This window comes from Fusarium oxysporum, chromosome II (genome assembly GCF_013085055.1).
Source record: "Fusarium oxysporum Fo47 chromosome II, complete sequence".
NCBI lineage: Eukaryota > Fungi > Ascomycota > Sordariomycetes > Hypocreales > Nectriaceae > Fusarium > Fusarium oxysporum.
In genome coordinates this window covers 2031543-2055690 of record NC_072841.1, presented here as the reverse complement: position 1 = coordinate 2055690, position 24148 = coordinate 2031543, and the positions used below count along the sequence as shown (strand labels likewise).

Sequence of the window (24148 nt, the reverse complement as noted above, 5' to 3'; positions counted from 1 at the left end):
TCTAGCACGAAACGTGTTGTATGCTTGGCTCGACGCCCCAGAATTTCAAGATTACCTACTGAGGGACAACGAGTATCACTGAATTTATGTGACTGAGAAGCTGATTCTTGGTGTTGTTTGTCTATGATTTCGCATACAATCTCCCCTCCCTCTGTATTGACCTACAGAAGCACTGAAACAAATACTTCAAATTCTGAAACGCCGCGGTTAGATATGCGCTCAGTTATTCCTTTACTCTATACACAGATTACATTATAAGTCTATTCAGGTTTCCATTGTTCGTCAATATACAACTCTTATCACATCCTGGTGGTAGCAACTAGACAAGCTTAACCGTTTTGCTGTCCTCGACATTGGCCCAGTATTCCTCAAACGGAAGACACAGTACACCAATTCGTTTGTACTGATCAACAGCTCCAACATGGTCTGTGGCCTCCAAGATCAGTGCAGCACCAATCACTCTCTTTTCTGTGGGAGTCCACATTGACGGTAGGAGTTTCGCTACCAAGATGCAGGTGTAACTCCTGTTGATGATTCCCAAGAAGGTCGTATAATCCAAATATGCGATGCGATCCTCAGGCTTTCTAATACCCTGGACAGCTTCACTCTTAATTGTTTTCCCTTCCTTGTCGAAAGCGTCGTGACCAAAGACAAAATCCAAGTTCAGATCATAGAGGTTGAATGACTTGGCAGGACCACTAATAGTGACACTCCCCTCTAGCATTTGGCCTGAAGTCTGAGGTCCGTTGGTCCTAACCGACCAGGACTCCACCTGAAGCGTTACATACTGATCTTTGTAGTAGGTCATGATCGGCAGAAATGTGATCGGATGAACAGGGGAGGCCCAACACCACGAGGGTCGATTTGCGCCACGCGATGGGTCAGCTTCAGGCTCCTGTCCTCCCCAGCCTATCCAAAGTAGTCCTTGAGGAATAGAGGACTCCCAAATTCCCGCTATGTAATCTTGTGGAAAGCGACTTTGGATTCTCTTGGCGATGCCTGACAGCGCGGGGAGCTTATCTCTATAAAAGGAGAAGTTCGTTCCTGAATAAACCTCGACAAATTGGTACCATAGCGTTATAAGCTCATCTTGCTGCTGATTCTCCAAGTTTCTAAAAACAGAAACGAATTCTTCATTTCTGTAACCGTAGACTTTGGGGTCTGAGCTGTTGGGGCTCGCCTCCGTAGTTTTAAGTTCACGACATTCCCATAGTAAACAGCTGGCGCCAAAGTGGAGTATTCTTTTCGACAGGACTCGCTCTTGTATAGCCCATCCTCTGGTAAGAAGAGGAACGTTCTGGATACTTAGCTCCCATGAAGGGGACGCTGGCTGAACTTCAACGTGTGTAGTGCCACCAGGGATCTTATTGATCGTGAGCGTCACTGGTTGCGGATCGAAGCAGAGCGCAGGTCTGTCAAGGAATAGTCCTTGTTGGGATGATATGGCACCACTTGCAGCTATCGTCAATGTGGCGTTTTCGTAGTATTGTCCGAACCTCGCCGCCTCGTAAGACCAGTCATCTTTGTGCCGCTGGTCATCTGGTCCTTCGCTCTGTAATATGCACAGAGCATCCACCCATAGATACTTATATCCGAGCTTTCTCGTAAAAATAATCGCGTCTTGTACAGTCTTCGCAAGATCATCCCATGGCAGATGTTTCGTCATCTCCACCAGATTGGTTGCCGTCGTTTTGGCGAAATCGTGACCGGAACCCCATGCATAGCTCAAAGCAAGATACTCCATCTCAGATGAAGGGTTTGTGATTATTATCTTTGGAGAAAGTGCCCCATCCTTGGAGCCAACGTGAATGAGTCTTGTTGGTATCGTCTTGATCAGGACTGGACCCCCAGGCTGCATGCCACATTTTTCATGGCTCGTTGAACAGTTCTGTATCCACCTTTTGGCCAACGTAATAGCCTTGTCAACGCCCTCAGCTGATGATAAATCTGCTATTGATCTTATATTGCACGAGTCCCATTCCCCTATACCTGCTTCTTTTTCCTCATGCGTGACAAGTGGCAGAGGGTGCCATGTACTGCGGTCTATGTCTGTTCCAATACCGCACCACACCTTTGGCTCTTTTGGATCTTGGTTGCACGGTGCTTGTCCTTTAGCTGTATCTTTTCTGTAATGACGGAGGACCTTGTATGCGGAAAGATGAATGGCCAATGTCTCACTCCAATTAGATTTCGGAATTTGGTAAGAAAAGGACTGGTATATGATTTGGCACAGAGGACAGCCGTTCTGCGCTGATTCTTTGAGTTTGTAGACATTCGATGCAATTGTGCGACGGGGAATCGACTCTTCAATGTCAATCTCAGCAAAGTCTTTTGCGAACTGCTTGCAGGTAGCACACAAATATTCAGTCATGATGCGCAACAGATAGTAACAATAGATATTTCGTGTTGAGCAATCAAGGCTGAAATTCCAACTTGACTGGCTTGAAATACCCCTCCAAAGAGCCTGCCCACGCTAGCCACGTGATGATGGCTGACACGACATGCCCGCTTACTACCGAATTGAAGCACGTGAAACGGTGCTGCTAGGCGGACTGATAAATATGCAATGTCGAAATAGAAAGACGACTTTAATTAGACTAGCTAGGATTTCATGCGTTGAGTAAGAGGAAAATGACGTTGCTCGCTCGAGGCTGAGATGTCCTACTGAAGTGTAGAGCAAATTGCAAACTTGGACTTCAATTACCAACTAGAGCTAGACCTCGGATTGCCGATCACAGCTATTTTGAAAAAGGCACCCTACCGGGAAGTCTTCTAGGGAGTTGATGTTCGATGGGAAAGAAACCACTGTTCGGCAAATTTGACTGCCTGAGGTAGCGAGAACAAATGGCAGTTTGCTGCACCAATTTGACCCTTGGTCACACTGTTTTGCTCAACGAGATCCTTCCCCAGTTCCAAAAAGTCTTCCTCGTTCAAACTGACGTCTGATACAGTCGCCCATTCTCTAGCTCCGTTGACTGAAATTGCGAATGAGATATCAGCCTTTGGTGAGTTGACTCTGTACTCTGCAAGATGAAAGCAGGTACAGCGATTGAATCCAACGCCGATGAGTAAAACCTTCGCGCTTAGCTCTTCCAAACGAGCTAGGGGACTCTTTTCCCCCAGCATACTGTCTAGACCATGTCCGTCTGTGATAAACGTCGCATTTGCACCAATTGCAGCAAACGAAGTGTGAGGGTGCATACTTCTCACTGCACCTGGCCATGTTCTGACTGTCTCAGCCAGCACACCCATGCTCTCACTTCGAGTTGTTTTAGGGTCAAATGCAGGTCGAGTTTCGCGAATAGTCTGCCACCATTTCTCTGGGACGGGCGGGTTGACCCAATTCGATGGATCCGAGTTGCTGCTGGTGTGTGTTGGAACAACAAGAGTTCCGTCGGGTGTAAGGATGTCAAGAAGAGCTTGGGTAAGAGCCTCAGCCCCACCATTGATCCATCCCATGCTCTTAAGAGAGCAATGCACAAGAACTATATCTCCTGGTTTGAAGCCGAGATTTCGGAGGTCCTGAGTAAGAGAAGGCCTGGTGCATAGAGGTCCAGTAAGAGGTGGGGGCATCATAGCTACTACTCGGGGATTAGAAGATTGGCAGAAGTTGGAGATTGTCGAGAAAATGCAACAATAGTAGCGAGGCAGAAATGGAGCCAGCCAAAAGAATGCACTGATTGAAGCCATAGGCTGGAAACTAGCTTATATGGATTTCCCACGCTAAACTATTCGCGCTCCCCCGCCCACTCGAATTTTCAGGACAGATTGTTCGCCGGCTGAGTCATAACAAATTGACGCAAAAGGCTCCAACTAGTCTAAGCAGAGACGGATAGGGGTTTATGACCTGACATTAGTAGATTGATAAGGAAAGATTTATTATAGATTATTTCATTATTGATAAATATTTTAATCCCAAGTAGGGACCATTAATAGTATTTTAACTTTCTCCATGTTAAGATGACCGAGACTGTAGACTAGGGCTCTTTACCTCAAGGCACATCAGACGCAGAGTATTATTAGTATCAACGCCCCTGCTGCTGTGCTATATAGCTATATAGCTATATACGCCCACAGAAAGTATCGCCGATGACGCGCTTAAGACAGGATGAACCATCCAGGGTTTACAAGCTGATCAGCCACGCTGGGATTCATCCATGGCATCGCTTTTGTTGAAGCTCCAGGCCATTTGTCCCACCACATTGCCCGCCCACTCAAATCAGCCTCACCATCCAAGACGGTCTGAATGCATCTGACCATCGAAGTATCCCCGTGACAAACATAGATCCTGTGATGATTCACAACTCCTGCTAGAAAGAAGCGCAACTCTTCGTTGCCCCATGTTTGGCTAATACACCTAAAGGGCATACCATTTGAAGGCATAGATTTAAATATTGCTTGTCAAATGGATCCACTGCTTTATGGGGTTCTAGGGAAGCTGAACTAGGTTTATTGCAGCCGAAGGAAGTATAGAATGGAGACTTTTGACAAAGTGGTAAAGTCTCTAACCGGAGTTCCTAGGAGTTGGTCCCGAGGGGCTTTCTTATAAAATTAACTTCCTCACAAATTGTTCTACATTGAGAGCGAGAGTAACAGAAGAAGCCGTGTTTAATTGGTCAACTAGCATCCGGCAGTTGACTAAGGTCGCTGGACGTTAATAACAAAATGCATGCATAAGACAAGCGAGTCTAGATATCGTAATAATCACTACATATGTCAGGCTGGAAATAGCAATATTTTGAGCAGATTACGTACAGCATCATCTGGTCAATTTGTTTCGTAGCAATTGCAACGTCGCAATGAAACATTTCGTCTAATGCCAAGCCATTCGTGACGCGCATACAAGACAGAACCTCGTATTAAAATGACGATCATCCGAGTTCCGTCGCGCCTATGCTCGCCTGAAATGACTTTCAATGCAAAGCAATTACCTATATCTCGGCCGAGAGACATCTTCAACGTCATTACGTTCCTGTCAAAGCGTCTTCTCCATGACATCATTGTGAACACTTCTAGGCCCTCGGCCCACGATTTCTTCACCCAAAATGGTCAAGCGGTAACGCGATAAAAATAGTAGCTATTTATATCACAGGACCCTGAATCTTGCCAACTTTTTAGGCCTGGGCCCTTCTGGATTCAGATCCAGGCTATTGATATGCTGTGTTCAATTGAGATAGGACCATAAAAAATAGCCTGAATAAGGGGATGATCTAGCGGAAGGGCCATGCATGCGAAATGCCGAGTTCCGGACGGCACGTAGAATACGAGATTTGGGAATCGTGACCCTCAAGTTCCCCACAAACAACAGGACTCGATGGCGGATTTGTGAGGGATCGGCGAATGAGGCGATCGACATGCGCTCGAGCATTTTCTGGGGACAATCGCATTACAAAAAGGGAGGGTTTCCTCAATGAAAGTTCATTCTTGATCTCAACAATAACTCAACTTCACTACTATTCAGTACTATAATTCCTCTCTCAACCTAAACAAAACACCAACCTTTTCTTCACAACCACCAAAATGAAGTTCTTCACCACTGCTCTTCTCTCTGCCGCCGCCGTCTCTGGCTACTCCGTCTACGAGGTCAAGGACTTCACCGCTAGCTGCGTCCCTCACAGCACCTTCTGCAAGTCAGTACTATCCCTTCTACTCTTCATAAGAACAAGTCCTAATATAGTTTCTTTAGCTATGAGTTCAAGGTGATCCAGTCCGGATCCATGGAGACCTGGAAGACCCCCGTTCACTGCTCCGCCCACGTCCAGTCCGCCAACTATCTCCTCCCTGATGTCAAGGACGCCAAGTGCAAGGACTCTTCTCGCACATTCTCCGTCAAGCGCAGCAAGAAGGGCTTGACCTTCTCTGTCTCCCAGCCTGTCAGCCCAATCAGCAACACGGTTGGAAAGCACTTTATTCCCAACAAGCAGCTCTGGCAGTCCAAGGAGCCTAATGCTGAGATCCAGGCTTACAAGGGCCCTAAGGACTTCAAGCTCAACGCCGTTGAGTGACTTGGGATTTAGATCTTGTTGATTTGGGGACCACTTCATTTTTTTTCGTTTGAAAGACGCAGGCGTGTTGATTGTATTTGAACTATATTTTAGACTAGACTTTTAGATATCTGAACATTCATCTTTCGATTCTCATCATTCGTAGTACGTTCCATAAAAGCCTAGAACTTAAATTCTGCACAGTCTTCCATTCTGTGTCGGGATACCGTCAACTTGATCAGTGACGTACCATCGCTCGCTTCCAACACCCTGCAGTGCATAAAAGAGCCCATACGGATCAACCTTTTCCTTGATGGACAAAAGCCTCTTATACTTGTCAGTGCCGTAGAACGATTGTTGGAAGTTGGGTTCTGTTACGTCCGCTTCAGAAGCATACGCGCCACCGCCAGGAGTCACTTCCCTCCATGGTTTCATCCAGTCATTGGTCAATGTCTTACTCTTCTCAGCAACCACATCCCAGGAACTTCCTTCGGGATAGTCGATGACGGAGATCGCCCACATGGCTGCACTTCGCCATGCAGGGTTCACGGCATTGTCGGGGTAAGGTCCTGGACCTCCGGTGATGCCGAAGCCAATGATCTGCCCGCCCTTGTCTGAGAGACTCTTGAGGGCATCAAAAGTCTTGTTGAACTTTGCAGCATCTTTGAAGTTTTCACTTATTGTATTGCTTAGCGAGCTATGTGAGCAGAAGGACGAAAAGAATACTTACGTAGGGAAGAGGCGACCAGCTGTCTTGGTCTTCGCACCGCCCACAACCTCACGGGGGAACCCAGCTGCCCAAGCACCGTAGTAGCTACTATGCTCCGACTCTGTAACATTGAACTCGATTCCAAGATCCTTCCACGTTTGGAAGAGAGGCGCAACGAGAGTCTTCAGCTCGACGAGAGTATGGTTTGGTGCGAACCATGGGAAGAACGAGAAAGCTAGCAAATCACCCTCTCCGTGGGTCACAGCCCAGTACTCGTAATTGCCAGCAGCATTAAAAGTTGGAATGAGTTCCCAATATGCTCTCACTGCTCTCCAGAAAGTGTTGTATGAGACTGTATTACTGGTGGTGAAGGAGAAACTCATGATGGCAGCCTTGATCTTGGGAAAGACTTTGACAGTGTATGAAGTCACGACGCCAAAGGTGCTTCCTCCACCACCGCAAAGAGCCCAAAACAGATCAGTGTTTTGGTGCTCGTTGGCAGTAACAAAGCGACCATCGGCAGTAACGACTTCAATACTTAGAACCTGCGTCATGTTAATCCAGCCCAATTCAACAGTATGATAGGGGCTCAAACTACCTGATCCGCGCCCATACCGTAGAGCGGCGACATGGGAGAGTGTCCACCACCAGCTAAGAATCCACCAGCATAACCGACGCTCATACCTTCACCACCAACAGCAGTAATGCCATACCTCTCAGCAGCTTCATAAAGCTCAGAGCCGATGACGCCAGCTCCCACCTTCAGGGCAGGCCCGCTGTAAAACTTGGTCTTGTAGCTCTTCAAGAACTGAATACTCTTGAAGCGCTGCATCCAGACCGACAATGCACCAGCACCAGCAGACCGACCATTAAAGTCGTGGCCAGTATTCTTGATGACAAGTCTCAAGTTCATAGATCGTGCAAAGTTGACAGCCAACTGCAAGTGAGCGACATTTCGTGCATCAACGACATATGAAGGATATCCGCCAAGGGTACATCTCCCATCGGTCTTCTCACCTGGTTGACATGTGCGACCTTGGTAAAGCGGCCACATGACAGACGATGGGTCGGCGATACTGAAGCGGGGTCAACTGGCGCTCTAACAAGGGATCAAAAGACCTACTGCAGAGAAGAGTTGCTCCATTGGTCCACGACACGACTACATTCTACCTTGTCATAAGAACCAAAGTTGCGGTAGCATGGGGCTGCGATTGGGACAGTCTTGATCAAAGCGCCACCAGTGATAAGATCAAGCAATTTCCAGACAGAACTGGAAGGCCAATTGCGATCCTCAGGGAAGGTCTTACATTTTCCCAGTACGTGGTGAGTCGTGCTTCGGCCTTTCGAGGTGCTATTCGGATAGAAAAGAGAGGCGTGTGAGAGGTCGATCTCATGAAGGGCTGAGAGGGAGGTATCTGTCAGTTGAAACGTCTCTTCCTTCAGGTAATCGCCCTGTACATGCTCGCCGACCTCTTTGGCTTTGCTGGGAGCTGCATGGACAGAGGCAAGAAGAGCGAGCAGACTGCTCAGGATGCTTGGAGTCATCTGCATGGTGCTACTGCTCTGGGACGAAAGTAATGGATGCAGTAGGTCAGAGAAGGGGAGATGGCCTGGGAGCCACCACATGAGACAATGAACTGTATGTAGATTAAAAAAGCATCCGCACAACCGAGATTCACCGGTAGATTACGATATTCCATGCCATATTCAGACGATGCAGGTCCTGACGCGTAGTTCTAGCGGTGAACCAATCATCATTCCTTAAGCATGCATCATACCAGTTCCTGCATCGCGATTATTTCCAGACTTGTCATTTATGGCCGTTTGGTCAGATTTAAGTATAAGCAGGGTGTGAAGACCCCTGTGCCCTGCAAATTACTCAGGGCTCCTGCATCGGCACAACGCGATTCTCGCTGAATTATCTAGACAATGTTGCATCCTCCACGGATTAACCCCTCCGTTGACCGGGACTGGGGGATACGAGGAACCTTGGAATTCGGCTTTGATGTATCCGAGGAGCTAGGCAATTCATCCGGTTGGCGGGCTTAAGGGGATCAAGGATCTACATAAATCCTGGAGCCGCAATAATATGGGTTTAAGATGTGGAGAACTATCCGTAGTCCCGTTTCGATTTAGCCAGCACAATTGCCGACAAGAAAGGGGATTCTATGGTTAGTCAGTATTTTGGGCACTGAAGACTCAAAATAAGTCTGCGATCTATTGTGACTTGGCCCTGCAGTATACACTGTGACTTTTCCTATGTCGTCTCTAGCCCCCAATTGAGAAGCCTTACCAGTATCTTCAAGTCAGGTATTTTGGAAGCTTTAGGAGAGTGATTTCATGCTGAGCAAAATTAATGCCTCACAATGCGGGGATCGGGGTTCTTCTCCCTGTAACGGATCGGTTCCCGCAATGTGACTGTGCGTTGGTTGAGATCTGAACCAACAGCCTTGGCGTAGATTCATCTAGGATCACCCTAACTCCGCGGAGGATTAATACCACTGCAGAAATGGAAAAGGTCTGATGTTGTTGGCTTGGAACACAATTTCGACCTTTGATTGAAATGACCCCGTTGCAATGTAATTCATCATGATTCCTGCGTGGCAGTCAGTCTGTCACAGGCCGCTAATGGAGTGGCTGCTTAGCTTGCGCCTATGTACATATAGACTAAAGAGATCTTGTTACTTCCAAATCGAGAGTCGAAGCTATCAAACTGGCTCGAATGAGGGTGGTTCAACAAGCCTTCGGTCTCGGTATGTGCCCGTTTCTCAGCTACCTACAACGCCCCTACAGCAAAGTGCGATCACGATAATATTTCTTATGACGTCTCTTGCCTTTGTTACCAGTGGTGCCCGTATATATACCCGCTTGAGCAAAAAGCAGGTCGGCATTGGTGAGTGGCTGACACTATCGGCATGCATAAAAAAGAATTGAATCTGATCTAATGAACGCAGACGACTGGCTCGTCATCGCCGCAACGGTAAGCCTGTCGCCATCTATCTAAAGGTAAGCCTAATGACCAACAACATAGCTGTTCTCGATTGGTTTGGCTGTACCGAATTACTTCTGTAGGACCCAGTCATGTGCTGCGTGAACTCAGCTCATCCCCAACAGTCTTCAAATACGAATACATAGGCTTTCCTACAGGCGATGTCCCCGATTCCTACGATGTCGAGCCGGTGTTATTCTATAAATGGATCATGCAAGTTCTCTACAACCCGATCCTGGCGCTCGTCAAGTCCTCGATCCTTTTCTTCCTTCTTCGCCTCGGAGGCCATCGACAGAGTATCAGATGGTCAATCTATGCCTTGAACACATTCAACATTACATTAATGATCACCATATTCACCAGGGTCATCTTCCAGATCCCAATCGCCGCATTCTGGAACCATTCCGTAACGCCGCGGCGACAAATTGACGGGCCAATGTTTTATATCACGACGGCCATCATCACAATCGTTACAGATTTTCTTGTGCTTCTGATTCCGTTCTGGGTATTTGTAGGGTTGAAGATGCGACTAGCGTCAAAGATCGGTTTAATTGTCGTGTTTCTCATAGGCGGCGTGTGAGTTTGCATCGGTTGTTTGCCCGCAATCTCTAATCATCTAGGGTTACAACTGTTGCGATATTTCGTGTGATTGAGCTTCATAAGAAGTTCTATCAAGAAGGCTACGACTCCAGAAACTCTTTAGGCGACACTCTCAGCATAATTGAGGTTAACCTAGCCACCATCGTCTGCTGCGGCCCTGCACTAAGACCGTTGTTCCACAAGATGTTTCCACGCCTGTTCTCCGGTCGAAGTACTAATGAGACTGGGAAGTATAATACGCCCAGTCGATATGGAAATTGTGCTAGTGGTGGTGGCTTATTTCACCTCAAGGATATGCATTGTAGCTGGACGCAAACGGAGATACGCGGATACTCTCCAAATGGCAGTGAAGAGGAAATCATGACATACAACGGTATTCTGCGAACAACTGCTGTAAGTCGAGACATGTTGCAGAGACTACCCTTTATATTCTGTCCAACAGTGACTAGGTTGACATTTAATATGACAAAGCCTAGTCAGTAGATAGAAACACGGTCACGGGACCGCAAGCGGGAGGGTTAGGAGGCCATGGAACATCATAAGAGCTTTTATAGATTTTTCAAGAACTTACACTGTTTTGCCAATATAGGTCACGCCATAAATATTAATATTAAAACTTTTGTTTCCGTAAGAGAATTAAGAAAATCAGAAAGCATAGATTAAAATGTCTAAGACCTGCCCTTGCTTAATTAGCATATTTATCAGGGTAAGGTCCTAGACCTCTAGCAATACTAAAGCTTTTACCTACCATTATCTAGGAGACTCTTAGATATACTAAAAGTCTTATTAAACCTAATAAGATCTTTTAAGCTCTTACTGAAGTTATAGTAAACAAGCTATATAAGCAGAAAGAAGGGAAAACTATATATAAGGAAAAGAGTAAGGATATTATAAGCAAGTCAGGCACATGATACAAACATCAGCTACCAGGTCCATTAACTTAAAACAATACTCTTATAAATACAGCTTAGGTAGCGTATTAATTACCTATATAATTACCTAAGATAAGCTTTTTAGCATATCTAATAAAGTCTAATATATAAAGAGAACTCTAAATATATTCCCTAAGGAATAAAAAGGTTACCTCTAGTCTCCTATTATGGCTCCAACTGAACAGATATCATAAGCATTAATTAATCCACTTTTGTACAGAAAGCTATGAGAATCCAGGTAAATGATTTATAAACTATTCCTTGCTGTGAAGAATCAACTCAATAGGGACACCGCCAGGTAAATCCTCCCTGTTGTATGGCCGAGGCGTCACCCAATATACTGACCATTCGCCACTACCGTTTGGATTTCTCCATGCCACCCAGTGCCCATCATTTATGTTCTCATCGGCAATTCCCAGACGATGGTCCCCAGCCCCATCATCAAGAACATTCATCGAAAAGCCATGATAGATCATTGAGCCAATCCCAAACAGTCGAGTTTCAGGAGAAGTCCACAGCTTGTAGGGCCCTCGGCCGCTTGGGCCGATGACAGATAAGAAGTCTGACCTAAGGTCATCCTTTAAGATGAGAGCAGTTTCATTTGTATTGTACTGCAGGCAAAAGTCTAGTGTCCTGACATTGTCAAGGGTCAAAATTAGATTCTTGTCCGAGTTATGCGTGACATGCATGCCATTCACCTCATGCGATTCGCTACAGCGCGTTAGTCATTTTCAGGTAGTTCTAAAGTTGTAAGAGTGTTGCTAGAAAGAACGAACCATGAGACGCGGATAACATAGGTTTCAGATGTACTCATCGTAATGTATTCTGAAGAATATCAAGAATTAAGGACAGGTCGTAATGAGGCTTGACTCCGCCCGGATTTGCGGTTTGGCCGAGAGCCGAGAGCCATCAATATCGTATCCACTTACCCGATGTGGCTTAGAAACGATGCTGAACTGAATGTCAACTCGATTCTCTTCCCAGAGTTCTTATCATGGAATGGGAGCAAAGGTAATAGATAGTAAGGAGTACAACCCATATAATCTCTTCCATGACAAAGAATACAAAGGTTAGGCTCTCAAAGCTCTGGGAAAAAACTGTGATGGTGGCAATGGCAATTCTCAGGTTTGCTGAAACTAGAAAGCCCAGTGCTATCATTCGTTCTGTGAAAATACTTAATCTCTGAAGGCATGGTAAATGGGGTCCTAACATTGTGCTTAAAATTTCTATTTAATAAAGAACAGACAAGCCAATTCACAATGACGAGCTATCCAGTCATGGCTACCAGCGCCAAATCCCGATAAATGTGCAAAGGAAATGAAGGAAAGTCCAAAGGGTTCATTGGAAAATGTACACAATGGACCTTGAATTTAGCTATAAGGTCTAGAAACGAGAATGCCTAGTCTTCTGGTTTTTAGCTTTTTGCACAGCTCTACATCCGCTCGCGGATGGCTTAGGAGAGGAATCACTGGGTACGCTAGTGGCAGTTGGAAAGGCGTTGGTGATAGCTTCGAAAGTGGTTGGCTTGGGAAGCCTAGAGGTGACCAATGTAGTCGCAATAATTGGGGCGGTCGTCTGGCCTTTGGCAATTGAGGATCTGACAGAGCCATCGGTAAGACCTCCATTACCGTCCTTGAATAGAGGAGGACCAGGAATGGTATAGTTCTTCAAAATTGTGTAAGGGTTGAAGTAGAGGCCCGGATCAGTGGGAGTGTAGAGCTTAGTGCCCAAGACACCCTCAGGCTTGGCAGTTCCCGACCCTATAATCTCGATATTGAAGCATTGAGGGTAGTTCTGTGCGCCGCCAATCCTGTTTGACCCGTGAACAGCGATTGTTTCGTGACGGAAGACATAGTTGCCGGCAGCTAGCGTCGGGGGTATCTTTGTCGTCCATGTTCGGTTGTTGTTGACCATCTTTCTAGCCGCCCACTCTTGAGTGTCAAAATCGATCCCCGCTTCGTCAATCTTTACCCACTTGAGGGTGGTCTTGTCGACAGCGGAGCAATCGCCATTGCAGGGAGCCACATAGGTCATCATTGGGCCGAAATGAGCCCATTTGGTCCATTGAAAGTCGATGGTCCCGCCAGCGGCAACCTGAACAGTCAAATTGGCCGGCTTTCCATTCTTCTGGCAAATAATTTCTGGATGAGTATAGTTGTTTGGGGACACGAAGCCATTGTCGAGGTTCTCAGCAGACCATGCAGCCAAAGGAGGGAGAGCTTTGCCGTTCTTGGTATCATAGTAGTAGTTCATCAGGTAACCTTGGTGTTCAGCACCATCAGTCTTGAAGCTTGAGACAACGCCATGTGCAGCGGCGTTGCCGACAAAAGCAGCCAAGAAGAAGGTGAAGTGCATTTTGACGAAGAAAGACAAATCGAAGAACGAGCTAAGTAAAGCGGGAACAAGATAAGATAAAAAGAAACCGAATCTGAAAGAGAGGACGCGCAGTTAGCACCGGGCTTGAAGGAGCGGAAAGATGAACGCAGAGGGGAAGCTTGCAGGCAATTTCGTGTTCTTTGCGAGGAGTTTATAATGCTAGATATCTTTAGAGATCTATTGCTACAAAATGTTAGACAACTGTAATTCGGAGCAAAGGGCTATGAGGGGCCCTAAGCTGAAACACTAAAAGTTTGATAAAACGGAGTCCAAGATAATCAGCTGCTAATTTTCCAATACCTGGGCCCTTATTTTCTCGGCCCCCGCGGAGAGCGGAGGGGGACCTGTGCTAAAATCACAGTGCTGGTGAAGCATATTACATACACTTACTTTACCAAAGAGATGTATAAGAACGTGTTTCAGGTGTAAGTACTAGATTGGGCGTCTAACACTGCTCTCGTTGGCCATTCCACGGTGCGTGCCAGACTTGAACCATGGGCTCCCGATAGCCCTGACTCCCTAAGCACTGAGGATGCGATGATTAGTCGCTCGCGGATAGTAATTTTCCACCAGACACAGCTCCCTCTCTCGACGAACCAAGCCTCCGCCCTATGATAATTCTTTTTGAATGCCACCATGTTCTTCACAATTAAGCTATTGTACAATCTCACGGCGTGCGGGAGCGTTTTGGAGGCCCGAGCCATGCCTTCTCGTCAATCGCGTTTCGTGTTGAGCTGTCACTGGCTTGAGAGGGCGAAATTCGAGACACAGAGGGCTATACATGTGAGTACATGTAATAAAAGCGAAGTGGCAAAGCCCTAGATTGCACAGCCTCTTAAAGTCTCTTGTTAAACTCGAGCATACGAGGCTGGTATATCAGATCGGGATCACGATCCTCTAACATAGTTGTTGGCACCCCAGATACCTCATCGTTAACTAATGGCTTTTCCAAGCTTGCAGTAGGTCCAGTCTGGGTCGTTGAACTCCCGCTAAGCGAAAATTCAGTCCGATTATTTTCGGGAAAAGAGCACAAGAGACCCACAATGTGTCAAAATGACAGGTGATATCTGGGGTTTGTATTCGTAGCAGGGTAGTTTGCAGGGCTCTGGATAACCGCGACAGCGCTTAGCAAGCATAAAAGGACAGTAGAAATGAATAAGTAATAGATATTGGGGGCGGGCACTGCAGCCATTGTTCCGCAAGATTTTTCTTTGTCTTTTTTTAGGTCTGAGTTCAAATGAGCTGGGAAGCATACCACGACTAGCCGATGTGGGCATGAATTTTGTCCCAAGGATATGTATCACAGAAGAACATAGACTGAGATTTGCGCAGACTCTCCAGGTGGCAGCGAAGAACAGATTATGGCACACGGCAAGATTTGTGAACAATCGCTTTAAGTTCATGTGAGCCCAAAGATTGCCTTCATACTTCGCCTGACACTAAATAGGTTGACATGAACTATGATCTACGTTCAGTAAAGGGGTCGCAACCAGCAGGATAGGAGAACCGCATTAAAAAGATTATTAACATGCTAGTTATGAGAATTCAAATCCACCTACCATTGGCAATATATGTAGCACCTTGAATATCGACATTGGAACTTTTGTTGAGATAAGAGAATGAGACGCGATAACGTGGATTAATAATGCTCGCGGTCTGTCCCCGCTTAATTAGCACGTAATCGGCATATTTAGCACGCAAATCGCCAACTAATCAATGACGATTGCGGGGACCCCCAAGAATCTCAATCACCCAATTCTTTTCATCTTACCATCATTCATTTGAGGATATACAACATCTTCAAAACTTATAATGACGACTCAAGCTGATCCTGAGAGTCTTGCGCGAAGTACTGAGCAGACGCCGCTGCTAGCGGACCAGCCATCCCCGGAGATAAATGAAGCCGATAATGAGCCGGAAGCCGAGCCGACTCCGGAGAAAAGGCCGAAGAGCTGGTATGCTTGGAGGATATTCTGGGCTGTGCTTGCGATAGTGGTATTGGCGGTTTTTATCAAAGGCTGGATCGATGCAGATGAGACTGAGGTGAGATTGCCGTCTCCATGAGAAATGCCTACTGACTTGTTTAGTTTGACCTCAAGAAAGCCCTCAAGCGGGCTCTTGGCGGAGGACTCAGTGGCGCGGCAGCCATGGTGCTGCAAGTCTTACTACTGATGGTAGGCTATTGTCTCGAAAGTATGAATATAGTTCGGCTGACAGCGTGCAAAGCCTCTGCGGACAATTATGAACTATCAGTATCGCCACGGCACGTCCTTTACAGTTGCCACGCGGACTCTTTACACCGAGGGCGGAATTCGAAGATACTACCAAGGCATCGCACCTGCGTTGTTCCAAGGTTTGTGCTACTATCCACGGCCTTGGAATACTGGTCTCTGACTTACATAGGCCCAATCGCAAGATTCGGAGATACGGCTGCCAACGCTGGTATTCTCGCCTTGCTCCAATCAAACCCTTACCTCAAGAATCTTCCATCACCTATTAAGACCATTTTTGCCTCTCTATGGTAAGTCGGAGCCCGCGTTCCTCTGCAGGAAGAAGCTTATTAGTTGCCAGTGCTGCTGCGTTCCGCATGATCCTCACTCCAATCGACACTTTGAAGACAACCCTCCAAGCTCAAGGTGCCCGTGGAACAGCCCTTTTGCGACGACGTATCAAATCGAACGGAATTGGCAGCCTGTGGTGGGGAGCTTTCGCTACCGCTGCTGCTACTTTTGTCGGCCATTATCCTTGGTTCGCTACGGTAAGTCCAAATTCAAATTTGAAAGACAAGAAATTGACGTGTTGCAGTACAACTACTTGTCCGAGGTCATTACTGAGCCCCCCAGACATCCTCTGTTCTGGTGGTTGCTCCGTCTCGCCTTCATCGGCTTCTGCGCTTCAATCGTCTCCGATTCCATCTCCAACTCACTGAGAGTTGTCAAGACCTATCGACAAGTCAATGACACCAAGGTTTCGTATGGTAAGGCCACCTATATCACGAGCAGAAGCCAAAGTCAAGAACTGACATCATCATGTTTTAGCCGAAGCTGCACGCGCTGTGGTCATTCAAGACGGGGTTATCGGCCTCCTCGGACGTGGACTCAAGACTCGCATTTTGGCCAACGGCCTACAGGGCATTCTGTTCTCTATTCTCTGGAAATTATTCCTCGATCTGTAAGTAATCCTTGAATCACGTTGTTGGCTGGCTACTAACACTCTGGTAGGTGGGAAAAGAAGACCTGAGTGTAACGGGCCAGACCGATATCAATAAAGGTTTCGGCTCATCTGTTGAGCAAAGATATTTATGAAGGATACAACTCAATAGATTCTAAGATGGTTTTGCATGTTTTCTCATCATAGCAAGTCATATTGTAGCAACTCTGTCTCCGCATAGGTTTTAAGCAGCTAGACACTAAATTATTGAAATTTCCTCCAACACCTCAAACCCTGTCCGCATCCTGTGTCGTTCCCTTTCAAAGGGCGACTGGGGACTTTGGCCATCTATCGCAACGACCTCACTGATGAGTTTGTATCCTTTCTCAGTAGAACGGAGTACATAAGGACAGGATGTGCCCATGAGCAGCCAGATTTCATCACCCAGTTCAGCTTCATTCCGGCATTGGAGGCGACCCCCACCTTCTAAGATGAAGCGTTTGCCCCCAAAACTCGGGAGCTCCTTGCAGAATGTTTCCAAGATACTGAGGCGCAGCGCCTTTACAAGTAGAACAGTGTTCTGGCCGCCATCAGTACTCCTACCAAATCTGATGGAACCAATGGCATCTCGTCTGATCTGAGTGGTGATACTAGCGAGTGGAAAGTTCTCCGAGTGTTCAAAAACAGAGAGTGTTGAAACAGTCGAGGAAGTCCAATCAGGCACCCATGATGGTAATTGGCATGAGGGTGCCTTGGCAAGTTGAAGCGCGTGTAAAAGTATGCTGAGATCTCCCTCGAAAAGAATTACCTTGACTGCAGTATCAATCAGTACGTGTGAGAGAGTATTAGACTTGGAATAATTGGGCGTGATGTTGTATCCCGGGTGAGCAAGTCCCAGGAGGGAAAAGATCTTATCTCGGGGGTCAGTGGCCTTGGAATGACGAGCATCCAGGACCAACTTCTTAAAATCCATATTGCACTCTATCGGACCATTTCCCAACAATGTCTTTTGAAGAAGTAAGAACCGAGCAACATGACAAGTCTCCAGAGTGCGATAGTGTCGGTTGGTGAGAGTTTTCATTTCTTTCTTGAGCTCGCTTCTCGATGGTGAAAGTTCGGGAAAAAGCTTCTCGGGGTGATGGGGGTTGGTGACTAGATCTGAATGGCAGATGGCTTGGAGCCACGACAACTCGGAAAATTTGCGGGCTTCCTTGTGATATAAGAAGACTGCAGTTTGGGAACAAGCAAACTCCTGACGAATCCAAGCCCGGCTCCACCATGGACATTCAAGTAGATCGTAAAAGGCATTCCAACCTTTGACATACTCTACCATCGTAATAGTGTAGGAATATTCAGCAGTATACTGATATACATCTCGCTCCGAAAACCAAGAAAACGCGTTTGGGCAACGCTTGTCTTGTCGGTCTGTCGAGAGGCAAATAAACGTTCCATGAGAATTTAAATAGATGTCTCGCATGAATGCTACCTGGTGCGATCTTTCTGAATTACTGTGCTGATTGATGCATATCTGGTCAATCCAAAGAATGCAGTCGTCCTCAGAATACTTGGTAGTGCTCCAATATGCCAGGGTCTCTTGAAGAGCACAGCCTAGATTGGCAAAGACATTGAACTCGAGTCCTTGTAAGATCATAGGTCTGGTGTTTTTGGCGCTACCTGCGCAGTAGGATATTGTGTGATATTTGCCGCTAATGTCGGCGAGCTTCTGTGGTGGGAGAAGATTGCCGTGGATCAAATCACTTCCAGGTTTCTTGAATACGTGGACCAATCTGATCTCGTGCTCGAGATAATTGAGATCATGATAAGAATATTTCGTCAAGAAATGCTCATTTGTCGGAGTTGCGAATATTTCTTGTGAAGGAGGCAAGTCTTTGGTACTTGTATCCTTCGAGACCTCGTTTTTTGGAAGCTCCTTGCTTGTTCCCAGGTTCGACATGGTTGCTATCGAGTTCTGATAGAGAAGAAGAAAGTTGAATGAGCCGTTGTGGTGATTAAGTGATGGTATTGAGCAAGAAATGAGGCCGTGGGGGGGCAGTGCCGCCACCAAAGAATACGCCTTTGCTGAAAGCTACAGGTAATTCTTCAACTCGAATAAGCACTGGAGTATGACGACCAGGGAAAAGTGGGAAAAGGTTGCCGCGCTTGATTACTACAGGATGGCTGAGTTATGAACGCTTTGTTCCACTTTCCAATAGCCATCTCAAAGATGAGGGTCTGCTGATTGGGCATCAAAGTGCTGTCAGCCGTAGTACTTAGGCAGTAATCGAGCAGCGTCGTTGTTTGTCATTTCAGGCACGGGGTGCAAATAAACCTAGAATACTATATATTTTAACTGCAATTAATTAAGAGTGTATATTACAATCAATAGATAATGTCAATCCCCAAAGCTAGATCTCTATTTCGTAATCGAGATCTTGTAACAGTTGACTGCAAAGCCAACCAACAAGTGTTAGCTTTGACTTTGAGTTCGATTTCCAGTTATTCCCTATGTGCCCTCAAGACGCAATCCAGTCCATCAAAGGCTGAGATATATCTGGTCACTAGGTATAAACTGGCCAAACACGGAACCACATCCCATAAGAGCCGAGTCGGCACGAGAGGTATCTGGAAACCGTAACAGGCTTGCTGAAGGTTGTGTCTCTGATATCTCGGACTCAAGGTCCATTATAGTGGTGAAATTGAACTTCGTCCCGCTGATGACCTTGGCAGAGATTCGAGCAATGACATTATCATCAGGTGACCACATTTCCAAACGTGTATCTGACAGACTTTGGTTCTGTGGCATTGGCAAGAACTCAGATGATCCGGTATCGGATGACCCGCTATAAGTAAGGCTTCCTGGGTTATTGCCAAGAGAGTTAGCCATATGCGGCCGCCTGTGGCTAGGAGCTGTGGGTGTTGGACTAGAGGCCATGAGTTGGGAAGCGGTCGGAAGCTCTTCAGGCGCCGCTATGGAATCCTCCGTCGCCCAATTGGATTTCACTGCCGATGATGAGATATGCTCCTCCTTATTGACTTCCCTTAGGCCCACTTCGTGCCCAAGATCATTGAATACTAATGCTTGACTCTCATCTTTCAGGTCAAGTTTAGGAGACCCTAGTGTGACGAGTCTTACATCTCGAGAATACTGTATAATGTCGGAGAACAGAGTCTGCGCGGTTATCATAAGTGCATATGGCTCGCGTTCGAACACCGCTATGATTGAGCCGCATAGCCTACCCGATTCTCGTAGAACAACCCAGGAACCGGATGTGCCACGACCTGAAATATATGGCCAGTGATTAGCTTACTATCCTTCCAAGACTTCACTCCAAGGATCACTCACCCAAAGGTGCATTCAGACGAATTTTACGTGTCCATATGGTCGTGCTCCCAACAGAAAAAGGCAATTTCGCTGGTTGCAGAAAACCTGTTGAGCCTTCGATTCCATTACCCAGCAAGACGAGTATTTCGTGCTCGTTCGCCGCCAACCAAGAGTCAGGACACATATTCGATACATTCTTTCGTCCATTAAAATTGTAAATGTTGTCGTTGTGGCCTAAAGGAACACCAAACTCCTTTCGAGATACAAGAGCAAAGTCGGCAGGTATCGGGCCAGTTGAAATATTGACGAGTTTCAAATACGGTGCTTCGGGCGAAAGGGGGACCTCGGCTTGTTGTATAAAATTGATCATCCCTGATAGGGTTACTGGAACCCAACTGCCGACCTTTTCAAGACCGATATAGCCGAGATCAGAAATGGGGTCTGGACTTTTGGTATCGTTCTCCACGAGCTCGCACTCATCGCTACTTGCTTTTCCGTCATCATCCTCTGAACAAGAGTTCGAATCAGAGCTTTTAGGAGTGCTTTGTAGATCGTTCCCGTCCATTGGGGTCACCTCGTCCGTGTTTTGCAAGAAGTAAAGGAGCATAGTGTGTCCAGAGGTCACCCCAGCCGCGAGTGAGGCATTGATGACCAGTACGCCTCCGATGCGGGATACTTCCTGATATACTATTCGCCCATCTTTAACAATGGTAGTTAAACAGACCTCACCACATTCGTAAGGCATACTGACGGTCCACCAGGTAACATGAGTATGTAAACTTGCGCCATTTGATAACTCGATGCCCTTTGTCAAGCTCAAACGTTCTAACGGCACAGAAGCTGGGCCGTTTGCTGACCTTAAGCCACCTTCAGCGAAGGTTAATGCATACTGGACCGAATCAAGTCCGAGTTTCCGAACTTCCTTTTGAAGCCTTTTCCAAACAGTACTGCTTCGAATGGCTTCATCGGTACTCCTTATCCAAATGCTTGGTTTTATGATAATTCGCTGCTCGTTGGGCAGGTGAACACCAGCAAGTCGTAGCTCGACGGTCCATGGTGTTGTTGCAAGTGACTTTCTCCATATCTTATTCCATATTCTGTTGAACTCCGGTGCAAGCTTCTCCCACGTTTCTGAGGCTTGTTCGAATAGGTGTTTGTATTGAGATTGCTCGGGCCAATGATGATTGGAGTACCAGACGTTCTTGGCTGAACAACAGATGCCCCTGGCCGTAGTTGGAAGTGAAAAGCGGGATTTATCAAATTCCAGTTCTAGAAAGCAGGGTTGCACCAAAAGACGGCCTGGTAGTTGGCATGTTGTTATCTGTGACGGACTTGTTGGTGGTGTAGTGAATAATTCGGTCTCGGATGAAGTGGATGTCATTCTTAGCATAGCACGGAGACATTTTGTGTTTTTTTTGTCGACAAAGCCTGTGATGCAAGGAAGGTTGGTAAAAGGCAAATCGAGTGTGATCGAGTGTGAACAATAATCCGCGCGGGGGATGGGGATTCTCAGCCGCAGCAAGGATGACCAGAGAGCCTAGCAAGACAACACCACCCTGTTATTGGTTGAACCCCCGGTTCATCATGCAAGCCACGGTCACGCTGGAATTCACACAGCACAAAAGAGTGGCCGAAACCAGTTTTGCCTGCATAAAGTGGCATGTGGCTTGTCAAGGCAGACTGGCTGGATACGGCGATGAGAGGAAGCCCAAGGCCTAGAAACAGCGGTTCGCGTCTCAGTTGTCTGTTGCAGTATTGTCTAGGGCCATTATCTCTCTCGTCATCTTTCATTTTTGAATCGATTCTGCATAGTAATTCACGTTCAATCGCATTCGTTACCTTTATAGCTTGCGAAAGCTTTGGCCGAATAGGGCGATGCTGGCCAGCGGCACTGACCTCACAACACAACTTGGACAAAATGTCTTTACGGCAGCTGAAAAGCGACGGGAAATATGGGATTCTCAATCAAATATGGCCACGCATGACTCGACGCGACTTTGATACCTATATGGATCTATACGACAGATACTTCTTATTCTTGGAGGAGCAAATGGAGTTAATTGAACGGAAGTCAATTCTTTACTCGACGAAATCCATCGAAGAACTTGCATCAATTATCGATCGAATTCGGCAATATCCTCATAAACCAAAGTCCGAGGTGTTCGAAAACTCATCAGAAGAAACTATGAGATCAGCCGATATGGCCATAAGGATCTGGCTAATGATCCACATCCAACATTCATCATCTGGATCAACAGGTTCATGGTGGTGGCCGAAAACCATGCCATTGAATCTACTGTTGCAAAATTGGTCTACGCCGAGCAAAAAGCAAGATCGCAAAAGTCGACAGATTTCCCAAAGCTTCTCTATTGCGAACCTAGCTCACTACTACGGTTTCCAAGTAAAATGGACAAGTGATCTGGCCCAGCATCTGAGCATCGACTGGGAGTATAAACAAATTACAATCTTTGAGCACGTTATTTGCTTGCGAAATCACCTTGCATACCCCGACGACTGTCCACTCCCGAAGAGATTCGTGGGAGAGGCAATTGATACGATCAAACTGCTTTTTCCAGACGACAAGGACACGAAAGCATTCTTATCGAGAGATGGAAGAAAGTTCCTCAAGATTCCCTTTGGGCGTGAGCGTTCATTATCACTTGGAGACTTCTCATATTGGGAAACAGAGATCTCACAGCTATTGGACGTCTGGGAGCAAGGCCCCAGCGGTTGGTCTCAGCTACGACTGCGGCCTGACCGGAGTAACTTCTTGGAGTACTCTACGTTCTGGGCTGCAGCAGTAGTCTTGCTGCTCACTGTTATCAGCATTGTGTTTGGCGTGGCTGGCTTGGTACTCGCTAAGAAAGCATTGGATGTTAGCGTTAAGTCACTTGATGTATCAGTCAAGTCGTATGAGTTGTCTTTGGCTATTGCATGCGCTGAAGCGAACGCGACTGAGACTTTACCTTCTTTTTGTAAATAGCGTCTTAGGCATATATTTAGCGATATTAATTGATTCAACATGCACTGTGAAGACAGGACTGTCACTATAGGCAGAGCCTGTGAGTCTATCATCAGTGTTGTATAATCGTTCAATTCGAAGGCCGTTGCTGTAGCGCATGTTTGAGCTATGTGGAAACTGGTATAATACTTCTACTCAAGATGTCTCTTGAACCAAGACACTGCCTGGTTGAACGCTTGTTCCTTGGCAAACAATTGCCTCTTATCTTTCATGTCTCCCTTGACAGCGAAGCCATGGTGAACTCCAGAGAACAGATTGATCTGGAAGTCCTGCTTTGACTGGGACAGGATGCCTTCACTCTCATGGCGTTTCTCTACTGTGAAAAGATCATCGAGCTCTGCAGCTGCGATGGACAGAGGGCCAGTGATGGCAGACAGCTCCTCTGGCTCGACGAATGATGGATGGGCGATGAATCCAACTTTGATACCATCCTTGTAGTGACGAATGAGGTGCTATGAGTTGTTAGCTGTTTGGAAATCTTCACGCTTGCGTATGTAACGAACTTTGGCTCCTAAGCAGTATCCAACGGCAGCGATCTGGGTAATGCCAATGCTCTTTAGGTACTCAATACCAGACACGACGATGGGATCCACAGCTTCCGCCGTGTGGGGATTCTTTCCATCAGAGCCCTCACCAAGCCACTTCATAATGTCGAATCCCTCAGGCATCTCCAAAGGCACTGGATCCCCATTAAAGGTGTCAACAACAAGACATGTATAGCCCTCAGCAGCGAAAGCATCAGCCATAAGTTTGCTGTTTTGCCAAATACCAAAGATGTCTGGGAGGTAAAGAACAGCCTGCTTGGACTCCTTGGAGGACTTTGCTAGATATCCAGTGACATTGCCGACTTTGACAATATCTCCCTTAGGAGTTCCCCTAAAACGTCTTAGTTGATAACTTCACCAAGTGGAATTATTGAGAGTGACTTACTCATGGAGATTGGCGATAGTGCAGCACGCAGCAGGAGGATGAGAAGCCATTCTCGATATCGTTTCAGCTGATGGAGTCACGTCGTTGAGGATCACAATTACCACGATAAGATATGGAACACTACCGCATGCATA

At 46.6% G+C, this 24148-nt stretch overlaps 12 protein-coding genes across 12 annotated transcripts; 4 read left to right on the top strand and 8 right to left on the bottom strand.

The window, feature by feature from the left end:
* Nucleotides 1-288: 288 nt before the first annotated feature.
* On the bottom strand, nucleotides 289-2391 carry FOBCDRAFT_176272 (heterokaryon incompatibility protein-domain-containing protein). Its single transcript, XM_031173273.3, has one exon. The coding sequence runs from the start codon at nucleotides 2369-2371 to the stop codon at nucleotides 320-322; it is 2052 nt and encodes a 683-aa protein (XP_031050058.2). The 5' UTR covers nucleotides 2372-2391; the 3' UTR covers nucleotides 289-319.
* Nucleotides 2392-2620: 229 nt separating this feature from the next.
* On the bottom strand, nucleotides 2621-3659 carry FOBCDRAFT_214648 (uncharacterized protein). Its single transcript, XM_031173272.3, has one exon. It carries the CDS (start codon nucleotides 3574-3576, stop codon nucleotides 2773-2775), a length of 804 nt encoding a protein of 267 aa, XP_031050057.2. The 5' UTR covers nucleotides 3577-3659; the 3' UTR covers nucleotides 2621-2772.
* A 1637-nt stretch (nucleotides 3660-5296) lies between these two features.
* FOBCDRAFT_154617 (uncharacterized protein) lies at nucleotides 5297-6143 on the top strand. Its single transcript, XM_031173271.3, has 2 exons — nucleotides 5297-5630; nucleotides 5687-6143. Exons 1-2 carry the CDS (start codon nucleotides 5521-5523, stop codon nucleotides 6003-6005), a joined length of 429 nt encoding a protein of 142 aa, XP_031050056.1. The 5' UTR covers nucleotides 5297-5520; the 3' UTR covers nucleotides 6006-6143.
* Nucleotides 5678-8244, bottom strand: FOBCDRAFT_288140 (uncharacterized protein; the record flags this gene model as incomplete). The annotated part of the gene is made up of 5 exons (XM_054703292.2): nucleotides 5678-6166; nucleotides 6235-6660; nucleotides 6715-7238; nucleotides 7292-7769; nucleotides 7817-8244. The coding sequence occupies 5 exons, from the start codon at nucleotides 8242-8244 to the stop codon at nucleotides 6124-6126; spliced, it is 1899 nt and encodes a 632-aa protein (XP_054559267.2). The 3' UTR covers nucleotides 5678-6123.
* Nucleotides 8245-9282: 1038 nt separating this feature from the next.
* On the top strand, nucleotides 9283-10743 carry FOBCDRAFT_236707 (uncharacterized protein; the record flags this gene model as incomplete). The annotated part of the gene is made up of 6 exons (XM_059610096.1): nucleotides 9283-9299; nucleotides 9435-9576; nucleotides 9725-9761; nucleotides 9808-10258; nucleotides 10303-10675; nucleotides 10732-10743. The coding sequence occupies 6 exons, from the start codon at nucleotides 9283-9285 to the stop codon at nucleotides 10741-10743; spliced, it is 1032 nt and encodes a 343-aa protein (XP_059464118.1).
* A 649-nt stretch (nucleotides 10744-11392) lies between these two features.
* On the bottom strand, nucleotides 11393-12029 carry FOBCDRAFT_214644 (uncharacterized protein; the record flags this gene model as incomplete). Its single annotated transcript, XM_054703290.2, has 2 exons — nucleotides 11393-11925; nucleotides 11991-12029. Coding segments are annotated over 2 exons (496 nt in total), but the record flags the coding sequence as incomplete, so codon positions are not given.
* Nucleotides 12030-12597: 568 nt separating this feature from the next.
* FOBCDRAFT_236706 (glycosyl hydrolase family 61-domain-containing protein) lies at nucleotides 12598-13569 on the bottom strand (the record flags this gene model as incomplete). Its single annotated transcript, XM_059610095.1, has 2 exons — nucleotides 12598-12738; nucleotides 12817-13569. The coding sequence occupies 2 exons, from the start codon at nucleotides 13567-13569 to the stop codon at nucleotides 12598-12600; spliced, it is 894 nt and encodes a 297-aa protein (XP_059464117.1).
* Nucleotides 13570-15305: 1736 nt separating this feature from the next.
* Nucleotides 15306-17023, top strand: FOBCDRAFT_214643 (mitochondrial carrier domain-containing protein). Its single transcript, XM_031173267.3, has 8 exons — nucleotides 15306-15633; nucleotides 15678-15764; nucleotides 15817-15943; nucleotides 15994-16111; nucleotides 16162-16348; nucleotides 16396-16567; nucleotides 16629-16761; nucleotides 16812-17023. The coding sequence occupies exons 1-8, from the start codon at nucleotides 15403-15405 to the stop codon at nucleotides 16828-16830; spliced, it is 1074 nt and encodes a 357-aa protein (XP_031050052.3). The 5' UTR covers nucleotides 15306-15402; the 3' UTR covers nucleotides 16831-17023.
* Nucleotides 17000-18694, bottom strand: FOBCDRAFT_126170 (uncharacterized protein; the record flags this gene model as incomplete). The annotated part of the gene is made up of 2 exons (XM_059607806.1): nucleotides 17000-18066; nucleotides 18250-18694. The coding sequence occupies 2 exons, from the start codon at nucleotides 18692-18694 to the stop codon at nucleotides 17000-17002; spliced, it is 1512 nt and encodes a 503-aa protein (XP_059464116.1).
* Nucleotides 18695-19069: 375 nt separating this feature from the next.
* On the bottom strand, nucleotides 19070-21443 carry FOBCDRAFT_247879 (uncharacterized protein; the record flags this gene model as incomplete). The annotated part of the gene is made up of 3 exons (XM_059610817.1): nucleotides 19070-20019; nucleotides 20084-20761; nucleotides 20810-21443. The coding sequence occupies 3 exons, from the start codon at nucleotides 21441-21443 to the stop codon at nucleotides 19274-19276; spliced, it is 2058 nt and encodes a 685-aa protein (XP_059464115.1). The 3' UTR covers nucleotides 19070-19273.
* A 537-nt stretch (nucleotides 21444-21980) lies between these two features.
* On the top strand, nucleotides 21981-23076 carry FOBCDRAFT_315465 (uncharacterized protein; the record flags this gene model as incomplete). The annotated part of the gene is made up of 1 exon (XM_031173264.3): nucleotides 21981-23076. One exon carries the CDS (start codon nucleotides 21981-21983, stop codon nucleotides 23043-23045), a length of 1065 nt encoding a protein of 354 aa, XP_031050049.2. The 3' UTR covers nucleotides 23046-23076.
* An 81-nt stretch (nucleotides 23077-23157) lies between these two features.
* FOBCDRAFT_176260 (dienelactone hydrolase) lies at nucleotides 23158-24117 on the bottom strand. The gene is made up of 3 exons (XM_031173263.3): nucleotides 24015-24117; nucleotides 23588-23960; nucleotides 23158-23536 (listed from the first exon to the last, which is right to left on the bottom strand). The coding sequence occupies exons 1-3, from the start codon at nucleotides 24062-24064 to the stop codon at nucleotides 23216-23218; spliced, it is 744 nt and encodes a 247-aa protein (XP_031050048.2). The 5' UTR covers nucleotides 24065-24117; the 3' UTR covers nucleotides 23158-23215.
* Between the last annotated feature and the right edge of the window lie 31 nt (nucleotides 24118-24148).